General features: G+C 32.6%; 2 protein-coding genes across 6 annotated transcripts; one reads left to right on the forward strand and one right to left on the reverse strand.

Annotated features, from left to right (window-relative positions):
- The first annotated feature begins 4,400 nt into the window (after positions 1 to 4,400).
- Positions 4,401 to 9,026, forward strand: LOC107405648 (BEL1-like homeodomain protein 1). Of its 4 annotated transcripts, XM_016012728.4 has the most exons (8): positions 4,401 to 4,671; positions 4,869 to 4,990; positions 5,196 to 5,254; positions 5,702 to 5,835; positions 5,947 to 6,831; positions 7,202 to 7,575; positions 7,684 to 7,744; positions 7,848 to 9,026. In XM_016012728.4, the coding sequence occupies exons 5-8, from the start codon at positions 5,992 to 5,994 to the stop codon at positions 8,682 to 8,684; spliced, it is 2,112 nt and encodes a 703-aa protein (XP_015868214.3). In that variant the 5' UTR covers positions 4,401 to 4,671; positions 4,869 to 4,990; positions 5,196 to 5,254; positions 5,702 to 5,835; positions 5,947 to 5,991; the 3' UTR covers positions 8,685 to 9,026. The 4 variants fall into 4 exon arrangements, with proteins under 4 accessions (XP_015868214.3, XP_015868215.3, XP_015868217.3 ...); XM_016012729.4 differs by lacking the exon at positions 4,869 to 4,990; XM_016044932.4 differs by lacking the exon at positions 4,401 to 4,671 and having other exon boundaries at positions 4,715 to 4,990.
- A 1,403-nt stretch (positions 9,027 to 10,429) lies between these two features.
- Positions 10,430 to 13,537, reverse strand: LOC107433609 (BTB/POZ domain-containing protein At3g05675). 2 transcript variants are annotated; one of them, XM_016044908.4, is made up of 4 exons: positions 13,345 to 13,537; positions 13,131 to 13,224; positions 12,595 to 12,652; positions 10,430 to 12,060 (listed from the first exon to the last, which is right to left on the reverse strand). In XM_016044908.4, the coding sequence occupies exons 3-4, from the start codon at positions 12,604 to 12,606 to the stop codon at positions 10,747 to 10,749; spliced, it is 1,326 nt and encodes a 441-aa protein (XP_015900394.1). In that variant the 5' UTR covers positions 12,607 to 12,652; positions 13,131 to 13,224; positions 13,345 to 13,537; the 3' UTR covers positions 10,430 to 10,746. The 2 variants fall into 2 exon arrangements, with proteins under 2 accessions (XP_015900394.1, XP_015900393.1); XM_016044907.4 differs by lacking the exon at positions 13,131 to 13,224 and having other exon boundaries at positions 13,345 to 13,536.
- Between the last annotated feature and the right edge of the window lie 5,092 nt (positions 13,538 to 18,629).

Below are 18,629 nucleotides of genomic sequence, written 5' to 3' on the forward strand. Positions count from 1 at the left end.
TTATATAGAGAAGTGGGTCAGTCAAATTTGCCAAAAATGATGTCCATGCACAGAGAGAGACCCACATAATGAAGTCCCCTGTTTTAACAAGTTCCATATCAGAGAGAAAGAGAATTTATTATTCAATTTTTTAAAATTTTTTGAGAGAATTTTGAGAAAATGGTATTGGTGACGATGGTGATGCAATTAAGTAATTTAAATGTAAATGAATAAATAAATAACATGTATTTTCTTTGATGATGGTCAGTGTATGTTTACGGATGTGGGTTTGTGCGTTCAAATTTCAACCTATTTTCACCTCCTTCCCTTCGTAATCTTCTTGTTTTGTCCTCTTATTTGACACATATGAATTCTTTGAAGTATCAAAATCCGAAGCTTTTTCAATGTTTTTCTTCGTTGGTAGTCATTTTCTTATGAAAAGTAAAACTGGAACTCGGTAGAAGAGACAAGTAGCAACAAGCACGAGCAGTCCCAACTCTCATAATAACAGTATTGAAATAGATAGAAGCACATAGAACGGACCGTACCCACTTACAAATTGTATAATATAATCTGACACATATTTGGAGAGAGAGAGAGAGAGAGAGAGAGAGAGTGAGAGTACCATAAGATGGCAGAGAGAAGTTTGGGGCTACTTTGATGTGATAGATTTTCGAGAGATGAATTAATAATACTATTAAGGGGGACATTTTGGTACGGCCATGTACAGAGAGATAAACCACACAATTGCTACATCATGATTTATTTGATGATAAAAGCTTAAAGACATGTATTCAATTTAGAGTTTGATGGATTTAAAATAAATTATAGATTTTAAAGGATTTGATAGATTGTTATGGAATTTTACAGACTGCATAAAGATTTTATAAAAATCCAATGAAATCTTTGGATTTAAAACTGGATTTCATATTGACAATTTTTTTCACAATTTCCCTGTTAAAATCCTTTCAAATCCATTAAAATCCATTATTTTTTAAAGTCTTTTAAAATCAATAACTTTTTAAATATCACCAGATTTTAAAAGAATTCTATAAAGTCCTAATTGAATACATCTAGATTTTAATGAACTTTTATAAAATCTATCAAAATCTGAATTGAATATCATTAGATTTGTATGGACTCTCTTAAAATCTAAATCGAATACCTCAAAACTTTAAAAGACTTTTAAAATCTTTCAAATTCTAAATTGAATACATAACTTGTATCCATGCGCTTCATATTCACCTGGAGTTCGCTCCCAGAAATATAGCCATCCCTACCCCCTCACGTCAATCCCACGAGCCTCTTATCCATTCTCATTCGATCACGGCGGGGGGGCAAGTAAAAATAGAAAAACTCACATTGGGTTTAGGGATAATCGGGTTTAGGGATAATCAGGCTCGAACTGATGACTTCCACCACGTCAAGGTGACACTCTACCGCTGAGTTATATCCCTTCCCTTGCCCCCCATCGAGAGAAATAGAACTGACTAATCCTAAGGCAAATAGAACTGATCCCCTTTAGTTTACAATTTTACTTAACATAATGGTATTTAACGTGGCTTTGGGAAATCATACTTTGATAATTAATTATTAACTATCAATTTTTATGTTAAAAGAGCGGAAATACCATGCATATATATCACCGTCGCAATGTTGGTGATATCCAAACTCCAAGATAAAGTTCCATTATGGTAAACGTTCTTTGAATTATATTCTTTTATAAATGGAATGACTAGGTTGTATTTGTATTCAAAAGATATAGGCTATTAGGATATATACGACTTATAAGCATTAGTGTAATGAATCTTTCTTAATCCATTATAATGTCTCTCTCTATACATAATTGTATGTGGCTAAATCTAAAGAGAAATATAGCATTTACATAGCATATATAGGATATGACTGTTTACAATTCTCACATTGATAACTACCAATTAAGTTTTCTATAAATATATATATATTAGAAGATTATGATTTGTACTTTAATTTATTTGTCCCATGCATATTACACATTAACGAACCTGAAATTTTCAAAATTATTTTTTGTCACCACATCTAAACTCCCATGTATTCAATGACAATTTTATTTAAAAATTTATGTAAACACCTATAACATTCTTTTTCCAAAAAAAAAAAAAAAGAAAAAAAAAAGAAAAAAGGAAAAGACAAAGCAAGAAAATAGATGTATCACTCTCTTTTTCGCACATGATTTTTCTTCCTGCAATAGTGTACTTCAAATTTCTTTTTACCCAAATTATATTAGTCAATTAATAACACTAAGCATTTAATGAAAAGTAGCATGTGGTCCTTATATCACAGAGTACGTACAAAAACGATCATTTACCTATTCATATGTACTATAAATGTTTAACGACATTATTTGCCCCAATGAAATTCCAGCAAAAAAGAAAAAGAAAAAGAAAAAAAGCTTACATTCTTTTTACCCTAAATTATATAAATTAAAAAAAAAAGTAAATAACTTTTAATGACTAGCACGGGTCCTCTATATTGAGCAGAGTACGTAAATCAATTACCTCATATATATGTAGTACTATCTATATCAAATCTTAACCAACTGCTGTAACGAAACTAGCTAGCTATTAGCTTAAAAAAAAAAAAAAAAAAAGAAGGGCTTTTGGTGCTTCATTATTTATGAATTATTATCTGTGTGTAGATCTCTGAAACTTAAAAGGGACGAGACTAATCATCATAATTAAACATGCCATCTTCAATGCTTAGAAACTCTAAAAGAATCCATAAACATATTATATATGTAAATATTAATGGTCATGAAGAAGGATATCTGACAAATAAGGTACTTTTGACGCACAAAATTTGTGTCAGGGGCTTTTTCTACAGAAGTGAAACCAATTAATTAATGTTACCCTGATAAATAAATTAATAGAAAGTTCCTAAAAGTTTTGATGAAAGAATCCTAGGAATAGCATATGGGAAAAAAATTTATTACTTATATTGATTTTGATTTTATAAGAGAATGACAGTTGATGGAAAGACTCTGTATATAATATATATATATATATATATATAACAGACACCTAATAATATTTATATTATTTATAGCGGCTTTATCTTGAAATCTGTATATAATATATATATATATATATATATTACTGATCGATATAACAGACACCTAATAATATTTATATTACTTATAGCGGCTTTATCTTAAAAATATATACATTGTTTACTTTGATGATGATGAATACGAATGTCTTAGTTAGATAACAGTTAGTCCTATTAACATCAGGAACTTTAAAGTTTGTCACTGTTTATTCTTGTACCATCATTGTTTACTGATAGCGATAGAAAAACTTATTTTGGCAAAAAAAAAAAAAAAGCTCGATAGAAAAACTTAATGAATTAATTTTGAGAAATAGAAAAAATAAAAAAGCTTTTTAGGTGAGAATTAAGTCAGTAGCTTTTTTCCTTTTTTCCCTGTCTTTCCAGACCTACATTGCTTCAAATAGTGATATTGTCTCTTTATTGGTATTAAAGGCTTGTTATTTATCACTATATCAATTTTTTTTTATTTTTTTTATTTTCATACCCTATGTATGTATGTGTATAGTATATTATACACATATATATGTATTTTTTTTCTTTTCTGTTGTTTGTTGGTCAACTTTTATTTTATTTTATTTTTAATGCACCAATAATATAGTTATTGAGTGATAAATGTTTCTTGATGAAATTTCTACAGATCGATCCTTTGAAACCTTCAAAAGGCATGCAGTTAATTTGGGTGAAAAAATAAATACAAATAAATAAAAAACGAAGGAAAATGATTAAAGACAGAGCTGGCAGAGGCAACATATATATATATATATATATAAATACAAAATCCCAGCTTGCACAAATATATATATATATATACATGGTACACACACGCACGCACTATTTTCATATATTAAAAAATAATCTTAACAGGTTTTAATTAATTTTCCTTTATTTATTTGAAAAGAATATTACTTTTTGTTGGATAAACAAATGCTTTATGTTGGAATTTTCTATATGCATGAATGTATAAGGTAAAATGCTATTTTACAAATAATTTTTTTGGTGGGGTAAATAATGTAGAAAAATATTACATATATTACATTCGTAAGCATTAAAGTAGGTGTTATGGTGGTTGGTCCTGTGTTCCTTAGCAATTTAATTGCTTTATCTTCAAACTCTGGCATCCAACCACAAAAAAAATATCCCAAGGAATTTGTTTTTTAAAAAAAGGACGAAATTATTTAGTTTTGTGAAATAAAAAATAATTTATGAAAAAGACAAGAAGATATTTAATACTGAATTTAAAAATGGACCCCTCTGTTACATCCCTCTTTTTTCATCACCATCCTCCTTCCATATTATTTTATTAAGCCTTGGTGGAAGTAGACATTTCCTCGTTTTTCAGCTGTTTGTATCTTCTGACAAACTTAGAAATTGCATTTCATTGTATCATACATATAAAATCTCCATATTTATATAAAAAATTTTAATATTTCTAGCACAAGCCTGTATTTTTCTATCCCTTTCTCTCTCTCTCTCTCTCTCTCTCTCTCTCTCTCTCAAAAAGTTCTTTGTTTCTCATCAAAGGGTGCCTGGCTGCATCATTTGATTTGAAAAAAAAAAAGGGAGGGTCAAATCAGAAGAAGTTCTCCTGTTTTGATCAATTCGCAGGTACTTCAATCCCAAAAAGCCACAAGGGAAGAGAAAATATAATTATTTTCTCAGGAAAATTTTAAATCTTTCAAATTTTATTTTATTTTTTTATAAAAATAGGTCATTGTGTGGATAATGAGGTGAATAAAGATGGGTATCTTTTTCTCAGCCTTTTTAACCCCATCTCTCTCTTCACTCCTTTTTTTCCTTTTCAGTGGGGAAGTTGCAGAGAGATTTTGAGTCTGACAGAGAGCTTTCTCTCTATATCTGTTTGTGAAGGGACTGATAAATCCCTTGGATAGATATATAGATCATACCATACTTATACATGATATAGGTTGGTGTTGTTGTTGTTGTTTTTTGGTGGTGTGCTTCTCTTTTTCATATGTATCTTTCTCAACCATGTATTTTAGCAATAACTGTTTTGCTTTCTTAATTTCTTTCTATTTTTTTTCTCTCTATCAAAATTTTTCATGGGTTTTTTGGGTGGTCATTGCAAGTGAAAAAATTCTTTGTTTCCTTTCCTTTCATTTCCTTTGCAGTGCCAAGATGATGATGAAGCACGTGCGTACTCATCAGATTTCCATCACACCACCACCAGGTACCAATATTATTAACTAATACTATAATCAATTCTTTTCACCATATCTCAATCACTGTACCTCTTTCTCTCTCTCTCTCTCTCTCTCTCTCTCTCTCTCTCTCCTCTTCCTTCTCTCTCTTTCTCGTTCTCTCTTATCTATATAAACCCGACGTAGTTTCATATTCTACTTCCCTTAGCTCTCTTGCTTCTACTTTTTCAAGCAAAAACAAATTTTACCCCTCTTTTCTTTTCCAAACCATGGAAAACTCAGTATCCAAAAGCATCCGTAGCTCGATTGATTTTGCTTTTGTTGCTGTTGTTGTGAATTTTGAATCTTGGGTTGGTGGCTTCGTGCAGAAAAACTTTTGATCGACATACATATATATATATATATATATATGTATATACATACTTTGACAAATAATATTCGTCATCGTTTTCTTGGCTTTTGATTAATTTTCCCAGGATTTATCTGAGAGAACCACAAGACCCTCAAGCGTACAAATCAAAGTCCCTCTGAATTTTCCTATACCCAGTTATATATACCAGCAATTGCTTAATGGGTTGATTTACAAACTCAGATTCATATATAGAAAAAGGTACAGAATTCACTGATGTGTGTGTTGTGTGTGCTGAGTGTGTGTGATATATATATATATATATCGTTAGCTAGGAAACCTAACAAACAAACTAACGTAGTCTGTTTTCAGTGAAGTGAAGGATTCAAAGGGGATAAATATATTTTTCAAAGATCGATGGCGACGTACTTTCATGGAAACTCGGAAATCCAAGCAGCTGATGGATTACAGACACTTGTACTAATGAACCCTGCTGGCTACGTCCCTTACTCCGACACACCACCGCCGCCTCCGACAGCTGCCAGCAACCTTATCTTCCTCAATTCACCCAACTCACTCACCCACCCTCCCGCAAATCTCACCCACGCGCCTCAATCTCACACCCAGCAGTTCGTCGGTATTCCGCTTCCGTCCACCGCCTCCTCTCAAGACCCCCACTCCCAATCCATGCATGCCCACCACCACCACGAACAACTCTCCGCCCTGCATGGCTTGATGCCACGCCTTCAGTACAACCTTTGGAACTCCATTGACCCTTCGACGGCGGCGCGTGAGACACCACGCGCTCAGCAGGGTCTGTCTTTAAGCCTGTCGTCGCAGCAGCCAGGGTACGGTTCGTTCCGTGGTGGTGACCGTGAAGTTGCTGCGCCGCAGAGTCAGGCGCAGGCCATTTCGGGCGAAGACATGCGGGTTTCGGGCGGGTCGGCCTCGTCGGTTTCGGGTGTGACCAATGGCGTTTCGGGTATGCAGAGCGTGTTACTGAGCTCCAAGTACTTGAAAGCGGCTCAGGAGCTTCTTGACGAAGTCGTCAACGTCGGTAACGGAATCAGAACTGAAACGTCGAAGAAGAATGGCGGACAGCAGAGCAAGATTATGGGCGGGGAATCTTTGGCCGCCGTTAGCTGTGACGGCTCGGTCGGCGGCGAAGGAAGCGGGAAGAGAGCGGCGGATCTAAGCACCGCAGAGAGGCAGGAGATTCAGATGAAGAAGGCCAAGTTGATTAGCATGCTTGATGAGGTATATATGATATTATTATATATATATTTATATACAATTGAGTTTTGAGTAGGAAATTCTTAATAAGCTAATCATGTAGAATTTTGAGTTTTCATTTTCTTGTAAAAGAATATATTTTGTTCAGTCTGATGAGATTCCAAACCAATGAAAAGAAAAGAAAAGAAAAGAAAAGAATTTGCAAGTATCACTTACAAATTGAGAATTTGTAAATACAAACACTTTGGTCATTTCTTCCGTTAGCAAACATTTATTAGATTCTGATAGGGTAAGAATTAACGGGGATCTTCATGATTTTTCAATCTATAAACTCTGTTTCCCATTTTGGTGAACATTTATGAAGTTTAATTTTTTATTCTTTATATAATTGAAGGTGGACCAGAGGTACAGACAGTATCACCAGCAGATGCAGATCGTGATTTCGTCGTTTGAGCAAGCAGCAGGAATAGGGTCGGCGAGAACATACACGGCTCTAGCACTTCAGACAATCTCAAAGCAATTTCGTTGCTTGAAAGACGCCATTACAGGGCAAATTCGAGCTGCAAACAAGAGCTTAGGAGAAGAAGATTGCTTGGGAGGCAAAATTGAAGGTTCAAGGCTCAAATATGTGGACCATCACCTTAGACAGCAACGAGCCCTCCAACAGTTGGGAATGATCCAGCAAAACGCTTGGAGACCCCAGAGAGGACTGCCCGAAAGATCTGTTTCTGTTCTTCGTGCTTGGCTTTTCGAACACTTCCTCCACCCGTAAGAACTATTCTCAAAAATCCCATTTCTATAAGTCTCCTAAACTTTTTAAATTCAATTGCTTTCGACAACGTTTATACTGAAAATATGTTGGATTATGCAATTCAGATATCCCAAGGACTCAGACAAGCACATGCTTGCTAAGCAAACGGGGCTTACTAGGAGCCAGGTAACCCCACAAGTCTTCCATTTTGTTCCTGTATTTTGATTTTTGATTTTTTTTTTTTCTTTATGTACATGGAGATTGAAGTTGTTCTGTGTTGAATTTGCAGGTATCTAATTGGTTTATAAATGCTCGAGTTCGGCTCTGGAAGCCAATGGTGGAGGAAATGTACCTGGAGGAGATCAAGGAGCAAGAACAGAATGGATCGGCTGACAAATTGAGCAAGAGCAATGAGGATTCAGGATCAAAATCCACAGCTCCACAAGAGAAAAGTACCACCGAAAATCAAACTACCAGTTTCAATTCCAAGCAAGAGAATTCCACAACTCAGAATGGTCCTCCAGGAATTTCAATTTCCACACCTTCAACATCTCCTACTGGAGGAAATGCTAGGAACCATTCTGGGTTCAGCCTCATTGGTTCATCAGCATTGGAAGGTATAGGTATTGCTCAAGGTAGTCCAAAGAAACCAAGGAGCACTGAAATGCTTCACTCCCCAAATGGTGTCCCATCTATTGGCATGGATATCAAGCCTGGAGAGGTAAACAATGACCAAATTTCTATTAAGTTTGGGGATGAGAGGCAGAGCAGAGATGGGTATTCATTCATGGGAAGCCAAACCAACTTTATTGGAGGTTTTGGGCAATACCCAATCGGGGAAATTGGCAGGTTTGATGCAGAGCAATTCACACCAAGGTTCTCAGGCAATGGTGTTTCACTTACTCTTGGTCTCCCTCACTGTGAAAACCTATCCTTATCAGGAGCACATCAAAGTTTTCTTCCCAACCAAAACATTCAATTGGGAAGGAGAGTAGACATTGGTGAAGCCAATGAATTTGGTTCCCTGAACACTCCCACTCCTCACTCCTCGGCTGCATTCGAAAACATCAATATTCAGAACCGAAAGAGGTTCGCAGCGCAATTGTTGCCCGACTTTGTGGCATGATGATGATGATTATGATGATGATGATGAATAGAATAAGACCTTGAAGAAAACTGAAACAGAGATGGGCATGGTTTCGGGGTCTTTCACCTCTCCATATTTCTTTTCTCAATTCCCTCCAAATAAGAGGGAAAAAGGGAAATGCATGGTAGTGTAAAGAAACAAGAATTTACTTAGTATAGGTTTATACTTTACATAGAATCATTTCAGTTGGTAGACAGCCTAGGATTTGAGAGCATATGCTTGAGGATTGTATATTATTTTTGTAAGTTTTGAAGATGGATAGATGGATTGGTGTCATAAAATTTGGGTAATTGGGTATACCAATATATATTGTTTTCAGTATCTAGCTGTGTGATTTTAAATTTCATCAATGAAAGGGAAATTAGGAATAATATTAAAATGCTAATTAGTTTACTTGAAAAGTTCGGAGGAGCCCAATAGAAAAAGAAAAGGCTAAACTTAGTTTCTGTTTCCTTTCGCTAGAAAATCAATAAGAAACTGTGAATTCTGATTGTTATCCATGTTATCTCACCATACAATGTTGAATATTCTGGAAAAATTCCAAACTTCCATTTCCCAGTAGTGTTTTTTTAGCAAAGAAAATAAAAATGCTTTCACATTCAAACAGTCTTCATGGTGAGCCAGAAAAAAATATCTAAAATTCAATAAACATTTTTGTGGCAGTAGCTGAATAATGTCTGAAATTTGTGTATGACTGTGAGCATGTATTGAAAATGCAGCTCAAATTATTATTTGGTTGAAAAATTCGATATGTTAATAATTGGTGGACACGAGGACCCCAATTGGGTCCTTTTTGGTTGCGGAAATTGGAGAAAAGTTATTGTAAGAAGATAATGTCAGTGAGCATAAGACAAAATACAAGAATAACCAATCTACCTCACAAAATTATTTAACTCAATACAAGATGCAAAGGTAAAAAAGCATTGTTTATTTTGGATAAAATATATATTTACTATGTTATTTTATTTATTTATTTATTTCAAGATTTCTTCTCCAACAAGGTACTGTTATCAATAACTTTTGCTATTAGAGATGGACCATTATGGAAAAACTCTCCACTTAAACATATATTATATTCCTTTGTGTGTGATTATGACTAATGGCAAGTTATTACTCAACAAGAAATTCTGCTTTAGTAATTGTTCATTCACACACATCAAAATGCCTCTCAGAAAACCCTTGCTTTTGTGGACCTAAAAGTCATACTTGGAGAAAGCACATGTATATGTACCTAAACAACCAAAAATCTATTAAAGCTTGAGCAGACTAATTACTTGAACTAAATCAATAATGTTGAATTTAATAAAACTGATGTTAATAACTCCACCAGGTCTCCTTCAAATAGGCATGCTACATGACCTGGTTCACACCCACAAGAACATGCCAAATACCTCAATATATGTGTCTTCATACAAGCAAAGATTACATGGCCGCGTGTAGATTATAAGTATGTATGTTTGTCTAAACTTACGAAAATGCTAATGCTGTAGATTCGAAAATTTTCAAATATTTCCCAAATAACATGATAAGTTCTATGGGATTGCCACTTCACTAAATAGATCATCTTATATTTTTGTTCATATATTAAAATAGCAACCATTGACTGGGAAGAATTAGAAAAGCCAAACTTCGAAATTTGCAGAACCTTCCAAATATATAAAACTATATATATAGTTTTGCTAATGATCATGGTCAATAAGGAATTTACTAATAAAAAAGAGACATAAGTAATGAGCTGGATTTCAATTACTTCTGAGCAATTTCTTTTTACAATTTGATACGAATTTTACAGCTTTACAATTCAAAATGAGTCAAAGACTTTCAACTGGACTATTTAACACAGCCTCGAATCAAAATTTACAATGGACAAAAAACAGGGCCACTTATCTGATTCGTGCGTCTAGGTTTTAAAGTCTAATTCCTCTTCTTTCATTGATTTTCACAGTGAAAGAATAGTTTCATGTTCTTACTACTGCCTTGAGGAAGAAGGATTGTCAAAATTAGAGCCAGAAGAAAAGTGAGAAAAGGTTAAGTAAAGAAGTCAAAACGCATGAGTTTTGTCATGGTTTACCCCCATTGAAGATAGTCTTCGTTTAGCAACCTTGGATCTGTAACACCAGATTTCAAATGCCTCAGTCAGGTCTGGATATTGAATATGCTCATTTGCCAACCATTCAGTCAAAATCTCTGCCTGATTCTCTGATGGCAATGCAGGCACCATCGTAACAAATGTGGACTCCAGGGATTGCCACAATTCACCATCCACTTTGAGTGTCACTGTATCATCATCATCATTAGTCGTAATAGAATCAATAAGAGGTTTTGCAATCCTCACAAAAGGAAGCCATATCTTCACCATGTGAAGCCGCTTTGTTGTTGGCAAAATGACAGTTCCATACCCTATTGCCTCTAGAACCTTTGATGCCACCTCAATAACCTTCAAGTTTGTCTCAATCACTTCAGTTGTTGGACTTGCTTTCTCTACAACCTTGACTATCTTATCTGATGCATCTACCCAATTATTGACAAAATCCCTCAAAATTTCCAACTTATTCAATATCTGATAGGCCCATAACAAATCCGACAAAAGGGATTGAAATGATTGCATTTTGCCATCTTCAGAAACTGATTCTACGACCTCACATAGCATAGCTTCCAACAGACCGTTAAGCCTTGCAAAGAGTCTTTTTATACATATGTTCACCTCAGATTTTATCTCATTATCAGCAGTTAACAAAGGGGCATCATCATCTTCAGTTAGCATGTAGTCAAGTTGATCTTGAGCAGAAGCCTTGAGATCATTCAAGGATGGAGGAGGAGATGATGTGGCAAATTGGATGGCAGAGAGAAAAATTCCCACAATGGATGATGGATTGACTGGTTGGAGACGGGCAAGAACTGGTTCCACTTCTGATCCCATGCATGGTATGATTTTAAGAATTTCCTCCTCCTCACCCTCTTCCCAGGGAACTGCTTCCAAGTAGTTCACACAAGCTGTGATTATTTGTGGACATCCAAGTTTGACTGCCACCTGAAGAATGCCTAGAGCATTTTTAACACCGTGCCACATGTCATCAACAGGGCCATCAATGATAACATAGAAAAGGCGAACAACAGTAACATGGTAATCAAAGTCAGATTCTTCACAGTAAACCTCAACACAATTGCGCGAATCAATAATCTGACACGTTGGCCAATTCTCAGAGAGGCGGTCAGAAAAATACTTGCAGTTTTCAATAAGGGTATTGGAGTGACAATATAACCAATCATCTCGGCCGTCCTTTGTCCGTAGCCTCACTACAACATCACTGGTTGATCTGTCACCAATCCTGTTATGAGTACTTGCTTCAGAACCCTGAAAGAAAAGAAATATCAGAGGAACAAGAAGATACAAGGAAGATCAATTTCAACTGCTAAACTAGTGAGTTAAGAAAATAATAAATAATAAAAACATTTTGAATATATAACATGACATTAACTTAGAAGTTCAATTACACAGAGCCGTATCACAATTTTTTTGATAGAACCATATCACTAATGAACATATTAACAAGGACTTGATATAACTTTTGGAGTTCAATTATGCAGAACTTTGTTTCATAAACAAACATATTAATGATGCGATATTAATCAAGTGCAATACTAAACAAAAGAAGTTGAAGTAGTTGACCCACATTGGTGTGGTTCAATTGAAAAACACCAAACATGTAAAGAAAAAAGAGAAGAAAAATTCAGTTATGGTGTGTTTCTGCTATGTAAAATAGCAAACGAAGAACATAAATATAACACTTTAAAAACACATAAACATATATATATATATATATGTATATATGTATATATATATGTATATCTGTATATATGATTCATATAAATAGTTTGCGAAACTTACAAGGGATTCCATTAAAGAAATTAGCACAATTGAGTACACCTTTTACACATCATGTCATCTGCACATAAATCAGATCCAATAAGGAACAAAAAATAGGATACGGAAAAAAATTCATTCTCTCCATGTTTAATAACAGAGAAGCAATCAAAATTCAATCTTCTCAAGGCAATAAACATATTTTGTAACTACTTATTAGTTTAATTTTTGTCCATGAATTACCATTTTCCTTTGGAAAAAAAAAAAAAAAAACAATAAGCATAAGGTAACAGGACTGTTCTAGAACAAAAATCAAGCACATGGAGTACATTAAAAGATAAAATTAAGTAATAGTTGGATTGTAATAGTACATTAGAAGATAAAAAGTTGGATTAAGCCAGAAGGTGGAGCACCTGCTGATCGTAACATGAAATGGGCATTTTGACCTTTAATTGTAAAACCCACATTTTTATTTTCTCCCAAGTGCATATTTAATTTACAAGCTCATCTTACTCCTAAGAAAAGTAAGTAGATAAACACTAAAATTTGTTTTCAAAGACCATTAAGTTTCTGAACGGCAAAATAACTCCAATATATTCGGTTATAAGCAAGAAGTTCCTATTCCATTGATAGCTAAATCCCCAACAGAAGAAACTGGGAAAAAAAACGAAGAAAGAATCAAGCTTGGCGAAAATCCAATCAAGAATTAAAGGATAGCTGCTAAAAAAAGAAGGAAACAAAAAAAAGTTGAAGATATGAAAAAGAAATGCATACCCAATTGTAAAGAGAAAGGGAAATTCAAAATCCAAACGCTCTCTTCTGCTAATCTTGCTGTTCTTTGTAGGGGTCGATTTCTCATCGGCAAGCAACTGGGTAAAGCTCCCTCTCCCTCTGGCTATTGCCCTCTGGCACTCTCTGAGAGCGACTGAGTTGGTTTTTTTTTTTTTTTTTTTCCCGTTTTCTCTCTCTTCCTTCTTGGGTCTTCTGCCCAAATAAAATTTAGAATGGACTTTAAGGCTTGCTCAAAGAGTTTTGGGCCACATAGAAGGCCCAAACTAGTCCTTCCTTTTTAAAATTGTAATTCAATGGAAACTAACAAATAATTTGACCCCAATTTTGTCTACCACTATAAGTCCTATTTCTTTAAAAAATTAAAAAATAGAAATTAAAAAATTATAATTATATCAGCCAATGTTTCCTAAAGTCTCCATGGTTTGCACTATTGTCAGGTTCTAAGCAAAACCATCATAAAGTTCAAACTCACAAGTTGTATTGGTTGCTTATATTCATTAAGAGTCAATTAAATATATATATATATATATATATATATATTAATTGATGGATTCATGTTTTGTTTGATGGAAAATACATGGAATTAAATTTGAGAGGGAGATTTGGAGTAGTTTGGTAATGAAAAAAGAATCATCTTCTTCGTTATGGAAGATTTGAGAACCATCTGGTGCTTAAAACGCGTTTTGGCACGTCAAAACACTTGAAACTTAATGGTAGAGTAATTATATATATATATATATATATACATTTATATGTATATACCCTACTTTTCCACTACTAATCAATTTGAAGAAAAAGGAGATCATTCAATTCATAGTCTTCTGATGACAAATAAATGTAAAGTCCTCATTTACCAAAAAGAAGAAAAATTTATAGTCCTATTTTGGAATAATTAATCAATGTGTATTTGATTTTCACCTTAGTTACTGCCAATAATAATCCATATCAGCCATGAAAGAAAGGATTAAAGTGGGAAGAATATTTTGATTTGGCTCGATGGTAAAAACCACTGGAAATATACTATCAAATTTTGTATTAACCAAAGTTGGGTCAAATCCTCCTCAAAAGAAGGTATATAAATTTTGAAGTTAGAGGAATGCTTGATTGGGCTTTTTTGTATACCTTCCATCCTGGGTTCATCACCCAACTGAAAATGAATTTTAGTATGGAAGGCCCAAACTGTTTGCTAGCCTTTTATTATTTTAGTTTTTTGGAAAAAAACAAAAAAACTATAAATACAATTGCAACTAACTATTAAAAGTTTTGATATTTATCTTCACTGGTATGGACTACTAATTTGGCAATCTAATTTAAAACATTTATTTTTTTTTTTCAATATTAAAAAAATAATATAGAAAAGTATACTTTTTAATAGTAGTCAATAAATAAAACTATCAATTGATATGTTAATTTCATTAATATTTTGTATAACTAGCATTTTCAATTACTAATAAGTCTTAAACTAAAGCCAAACATAAATTTTATACGATTCATATTCCAACAAAAACTATAAAATTCTAATTATAGTAGCCAAGAATGTTTTTAAATTCTGCACATGTTGGGACTACATCAAACTCTATAACAGACAAATTATTGTTGGGTTGGCTCTATTCATTTTTCATCATCAATTAATTATTATTATTATTTAAAAAATGTATAGAATCGAATTTGAGGTGGAGATTTGGAGTAGTTTGGTAGTGAAAAAAGAATTATCTACTTGGTTCTGGAAGATTGAGATGTCAGGACCCACCTGGTGCCAAAAACACGTTAGGCACCTGGAACTATCCGTAAACTAAAGTTGGAGAAAATACCCTTAGGAAAAAAGGGGTAAAAAAAAATGATTTAGCTCCGAATTTTTTTTATTTATTTTTATTTTTAAGCTATTCATAAATTTTCTTTTTCTTGTTCTTTGAGAAGAAAATTTCAACAAATGAATTTGTAGTTTGAGAATAGTTATTTTCATTTTTTTGGTTCAGGAAAACGCAGGCCCGATTCACCAAAAAAGAGAAGAAAATTTCAACGAATGAATTTGTAGTTTGAGAATAGTCATTTTCATTTTTTCGGTTCAGGAAAACGCAGGCCCGGAATTCTAGGGTTCCAAATAAATTAATCGCTGGAGTCTACTGAGAAAAATTCAGATTTTTGGTGACACAAAAATACCATGCTCGGAAATTCCAAGCCAATTGCTCTAGCTCCCTCAAACCTCCCCAGTTATCAACTTATTTCTGAAAAAAAAAAAAAAGTGGTATATATCATCTTCTTCCATATGTTTGGCAGTCCATAAATGCCAGTGCACTAATTACATAGGCTTTAATCATTAATATTATCTATTTTTTTTGTTTGTTCTACCAGAAAATTAAGGAGTATAATATTCTTGATTAGTTTTTTAATACTGTTATCTTTTAAAACTATGTTGACAGCCATGCGGGTTTTCATTTTTATTTTTAATTGTTTGACAGCCATAGTTGTAAAAAAGAAATAATCAAATTTAATATTAAAAACTGGCCAGATTTTCAACACTTCTTACCATTCTAACTAAGAATTGAATTGATTCTCACCATTCGCGATTTCTTAATTATTTAATTTCAATTATTTAATTACTTGAAAGTAATATGATTTCAAAAACGTGTCCCATTCTTTGACCCATTATCGAGTTATTACCAAAACAGCTGTGACATCATTTTTATTTATCCGGAATGCGAATATGAATGTTTATATTATAGCTTTTATTGATCATAATTTGTTATCTAATTACCAAAAATAACCCTTTAAAAAAAATACTCAAAGTAACCTAAAAATAAATTATAAAAAAAAAAAAAACAGATTGGGAAAAATTCCTGTTGGTTGATCATAAGATTTTAACAGAAATTCCAACTAATTCATATCCACCGTTAACCTTGAATAGTTGGAGATTGAATAATTATTTGATAGAATATAACATATATAAATTAATCTCGCAAAGGCAGGCAGCAGACTTGGCAGATAACTGCGATTAGATGACGATATTAAAATAGGATTATATGAATCAGACGCTAATAAAATTAGTATTCAATATTATTTAAAACTATTATATATATGAATATTGGAAACGCTTCTGCATGACGTTGCAAAATATATATATATACACTAAAATTATTTTCATATCTTTTGGTAATCCTTTTATCAAATACATAGTACATAACATTGCTATTACCAAAATAATAATAATAATAATATTACATAACATTGCATGTAACTTTATATAAAAGTATTATAATAAACACATCGGACAATTTATCTTATCCGATTCTCATATCATTATATGTAATTTATAATAAAATATTTAATAAATTATATGTAATTGAATATTAGTTGGATAGTATAAAAAGACCAATATTGCCTAATAAAAATGATTATATGTATATATATATACACTTGATTGATATAGTGAAAAATTTATAAAAAAAAATTATGAGTAATAATCATCCATAATCATCAAATCACATAAATCACACAGATATGACGATTATAGATGTTGTCTCTTATAGCTTCTATTGTAATTAAGCTTTCCTTTGGAAGAATTCAGTTGGCAAATACCATTGATGATAATCTCAAGTGTTCTTTTTATTAGAGTTTTCGCACCATTCGTATTGGTTCATATACTAAACTCATGCGTTTACTATTCTTGTTGTTTTTGCCACAAACGTAACTATAAATGTCATGATGATTAAATCCTTTCTCCCCATTTTATCCAAAAAGAAAAAATAAATAAAAAAATAAAGTCATGTTGAGCTATAAATAATCCAAAGGACATAAATGCTTGGGGGAGAATTTGGGAGAAAAATTTTTGACGAGTGGAGTATTTACGAAAATTAATTAAAGTCCCGAGCTAGAATCTCTAAAATAGATGGTGTCGAAAATGTTGAAAAACGTAGAATTCATGAATCTTTAGGGAGGGAAGTAGTAGCACGAGCGAGGACAAAGGCCAGATTTGCAAAAGACAAAGAAGAAGAATTGAGAATACCCAGAAACAAACAAGAAAGGTGGACTTAGAATACTTGGAATCGCACTAAATTAATGTTCAAAGTGTGAAAGTATCTACGACCAGCCGAAACATTGGGCCGTGGAAAATTACACTGCTAAAGATCAAATATTAACGTTTGTACTTCAAACTTAACAAACTTATTATTTTATTTTTTTTCATATATATATATATATATTCTTTCAGTTTCCGTCGTCAATGTCCTGTATAACTAAGTTGATGTTGCATACCTTAGCGGGTGTTTCAAGTTTTGTGCCTGAAACACGTTGAGTTTGGGTTTTTCAGGTGGTATATAAAAATTTGTTAGTTTAATATTCGATAATACGACAAAAACATTGAAAAAGAAATATAACTCTTTAAATTATATGAATTTGAAGATAAGAATTATTAGTAGAAAGTGAAAGAGATAGGTGATAATAATTTGCGAAGAGATGACTCTGAAAGTGTAAATCGATTGACTTGACTCGCTGAACTTATTGTTTGCAAAAAGCGGCCACACTTTGTCTAGTATTATTTTGGTTGACTGAGTTTACCAAGAGGTTAATCCAGAATATATTTTGCACTGTTTTGCTTTTCCTTTTTTCCCCATAAATATAATCATGCATATTTACAATAATTATGTGATAGACAATCTCTTCTGGTTCATTACCCAAAAAAAAAAAAAAAGACAAATCTCTTTTGGTTGCAATGATTGTGGAAGTGCCAGTCCACCTTTTACAATATGTTAATTTTGTGTTCACAAGCTCTCTTCTGCATACAGCTTCTCTGCACTTACTTTCTGTCAGCCAGCTGCTGGTTATGGATAGCCTTGGGAATATCGGCAGATGCGCAATAAAAGAGATTAACATGTACAGATATAGTTTATTCTGCTGAACCATGTCGATGTAATATCTTTAATAGTAAATATTTTTATATAATATAAGAAATATATTATTATTTAAAAATAATTAAGTATAAATATACAATTAATTTAAAATTATTTTTCAATAGTAATGTGAAAAATCTATTTATTATTATTAATTAATTATATAATTTTATTTTTTGAATGACTTTTATGGAAAAAATTTACATTTAAAATTTTTTATAATATCTAATATAGCACTTAAAAGTATACATTTATGTTGTTAATATATAAACCGCCTTAGATTGACATTTTAGAATACTATTTATATTATTTATGTGATATGTATATTTTCATAATCTATATTTATATTAAATTTTTTTGTTGTTCAATAGACGCCCAATT

This window comes from Ziziphus jujuba, chromosome 11, assembly GCF_031755915.1.
Source record: "Ziziphus jujuba cultivar Dongzao chromosome 11, ASM3175591v1".
NCBI classification, from domain to species: Eukaryota; Viridiplantae; Streptophyta; class Magnoliopsida; order Rosales; family Rhamnaceae; genus Ziziphus; species Ziziphus jujuba.

Coding starts and splice junctions, on each gene's coding strand:
- LOC107405648 (XM_016012728.4), top strand. CDS start 5,992: ATGGCGACGTACTTTCATGGAAACTCGGAAATCCAAGCAGCTGATGGA. Junction 7,576..7,683: donor TTCGAACACTTCCTCCACCC/GTAAGAACTATT, acceptor TATGCAATTCAG/ATATCCCAAGGACTCAGACA. Junction 7,745..7,847: donor CGGGGCTTACTAGGAGCCAG/GTAACCCCACAA, acceptor TTGAATTTGCAG/GTATCTAATTGGTTTATAAA.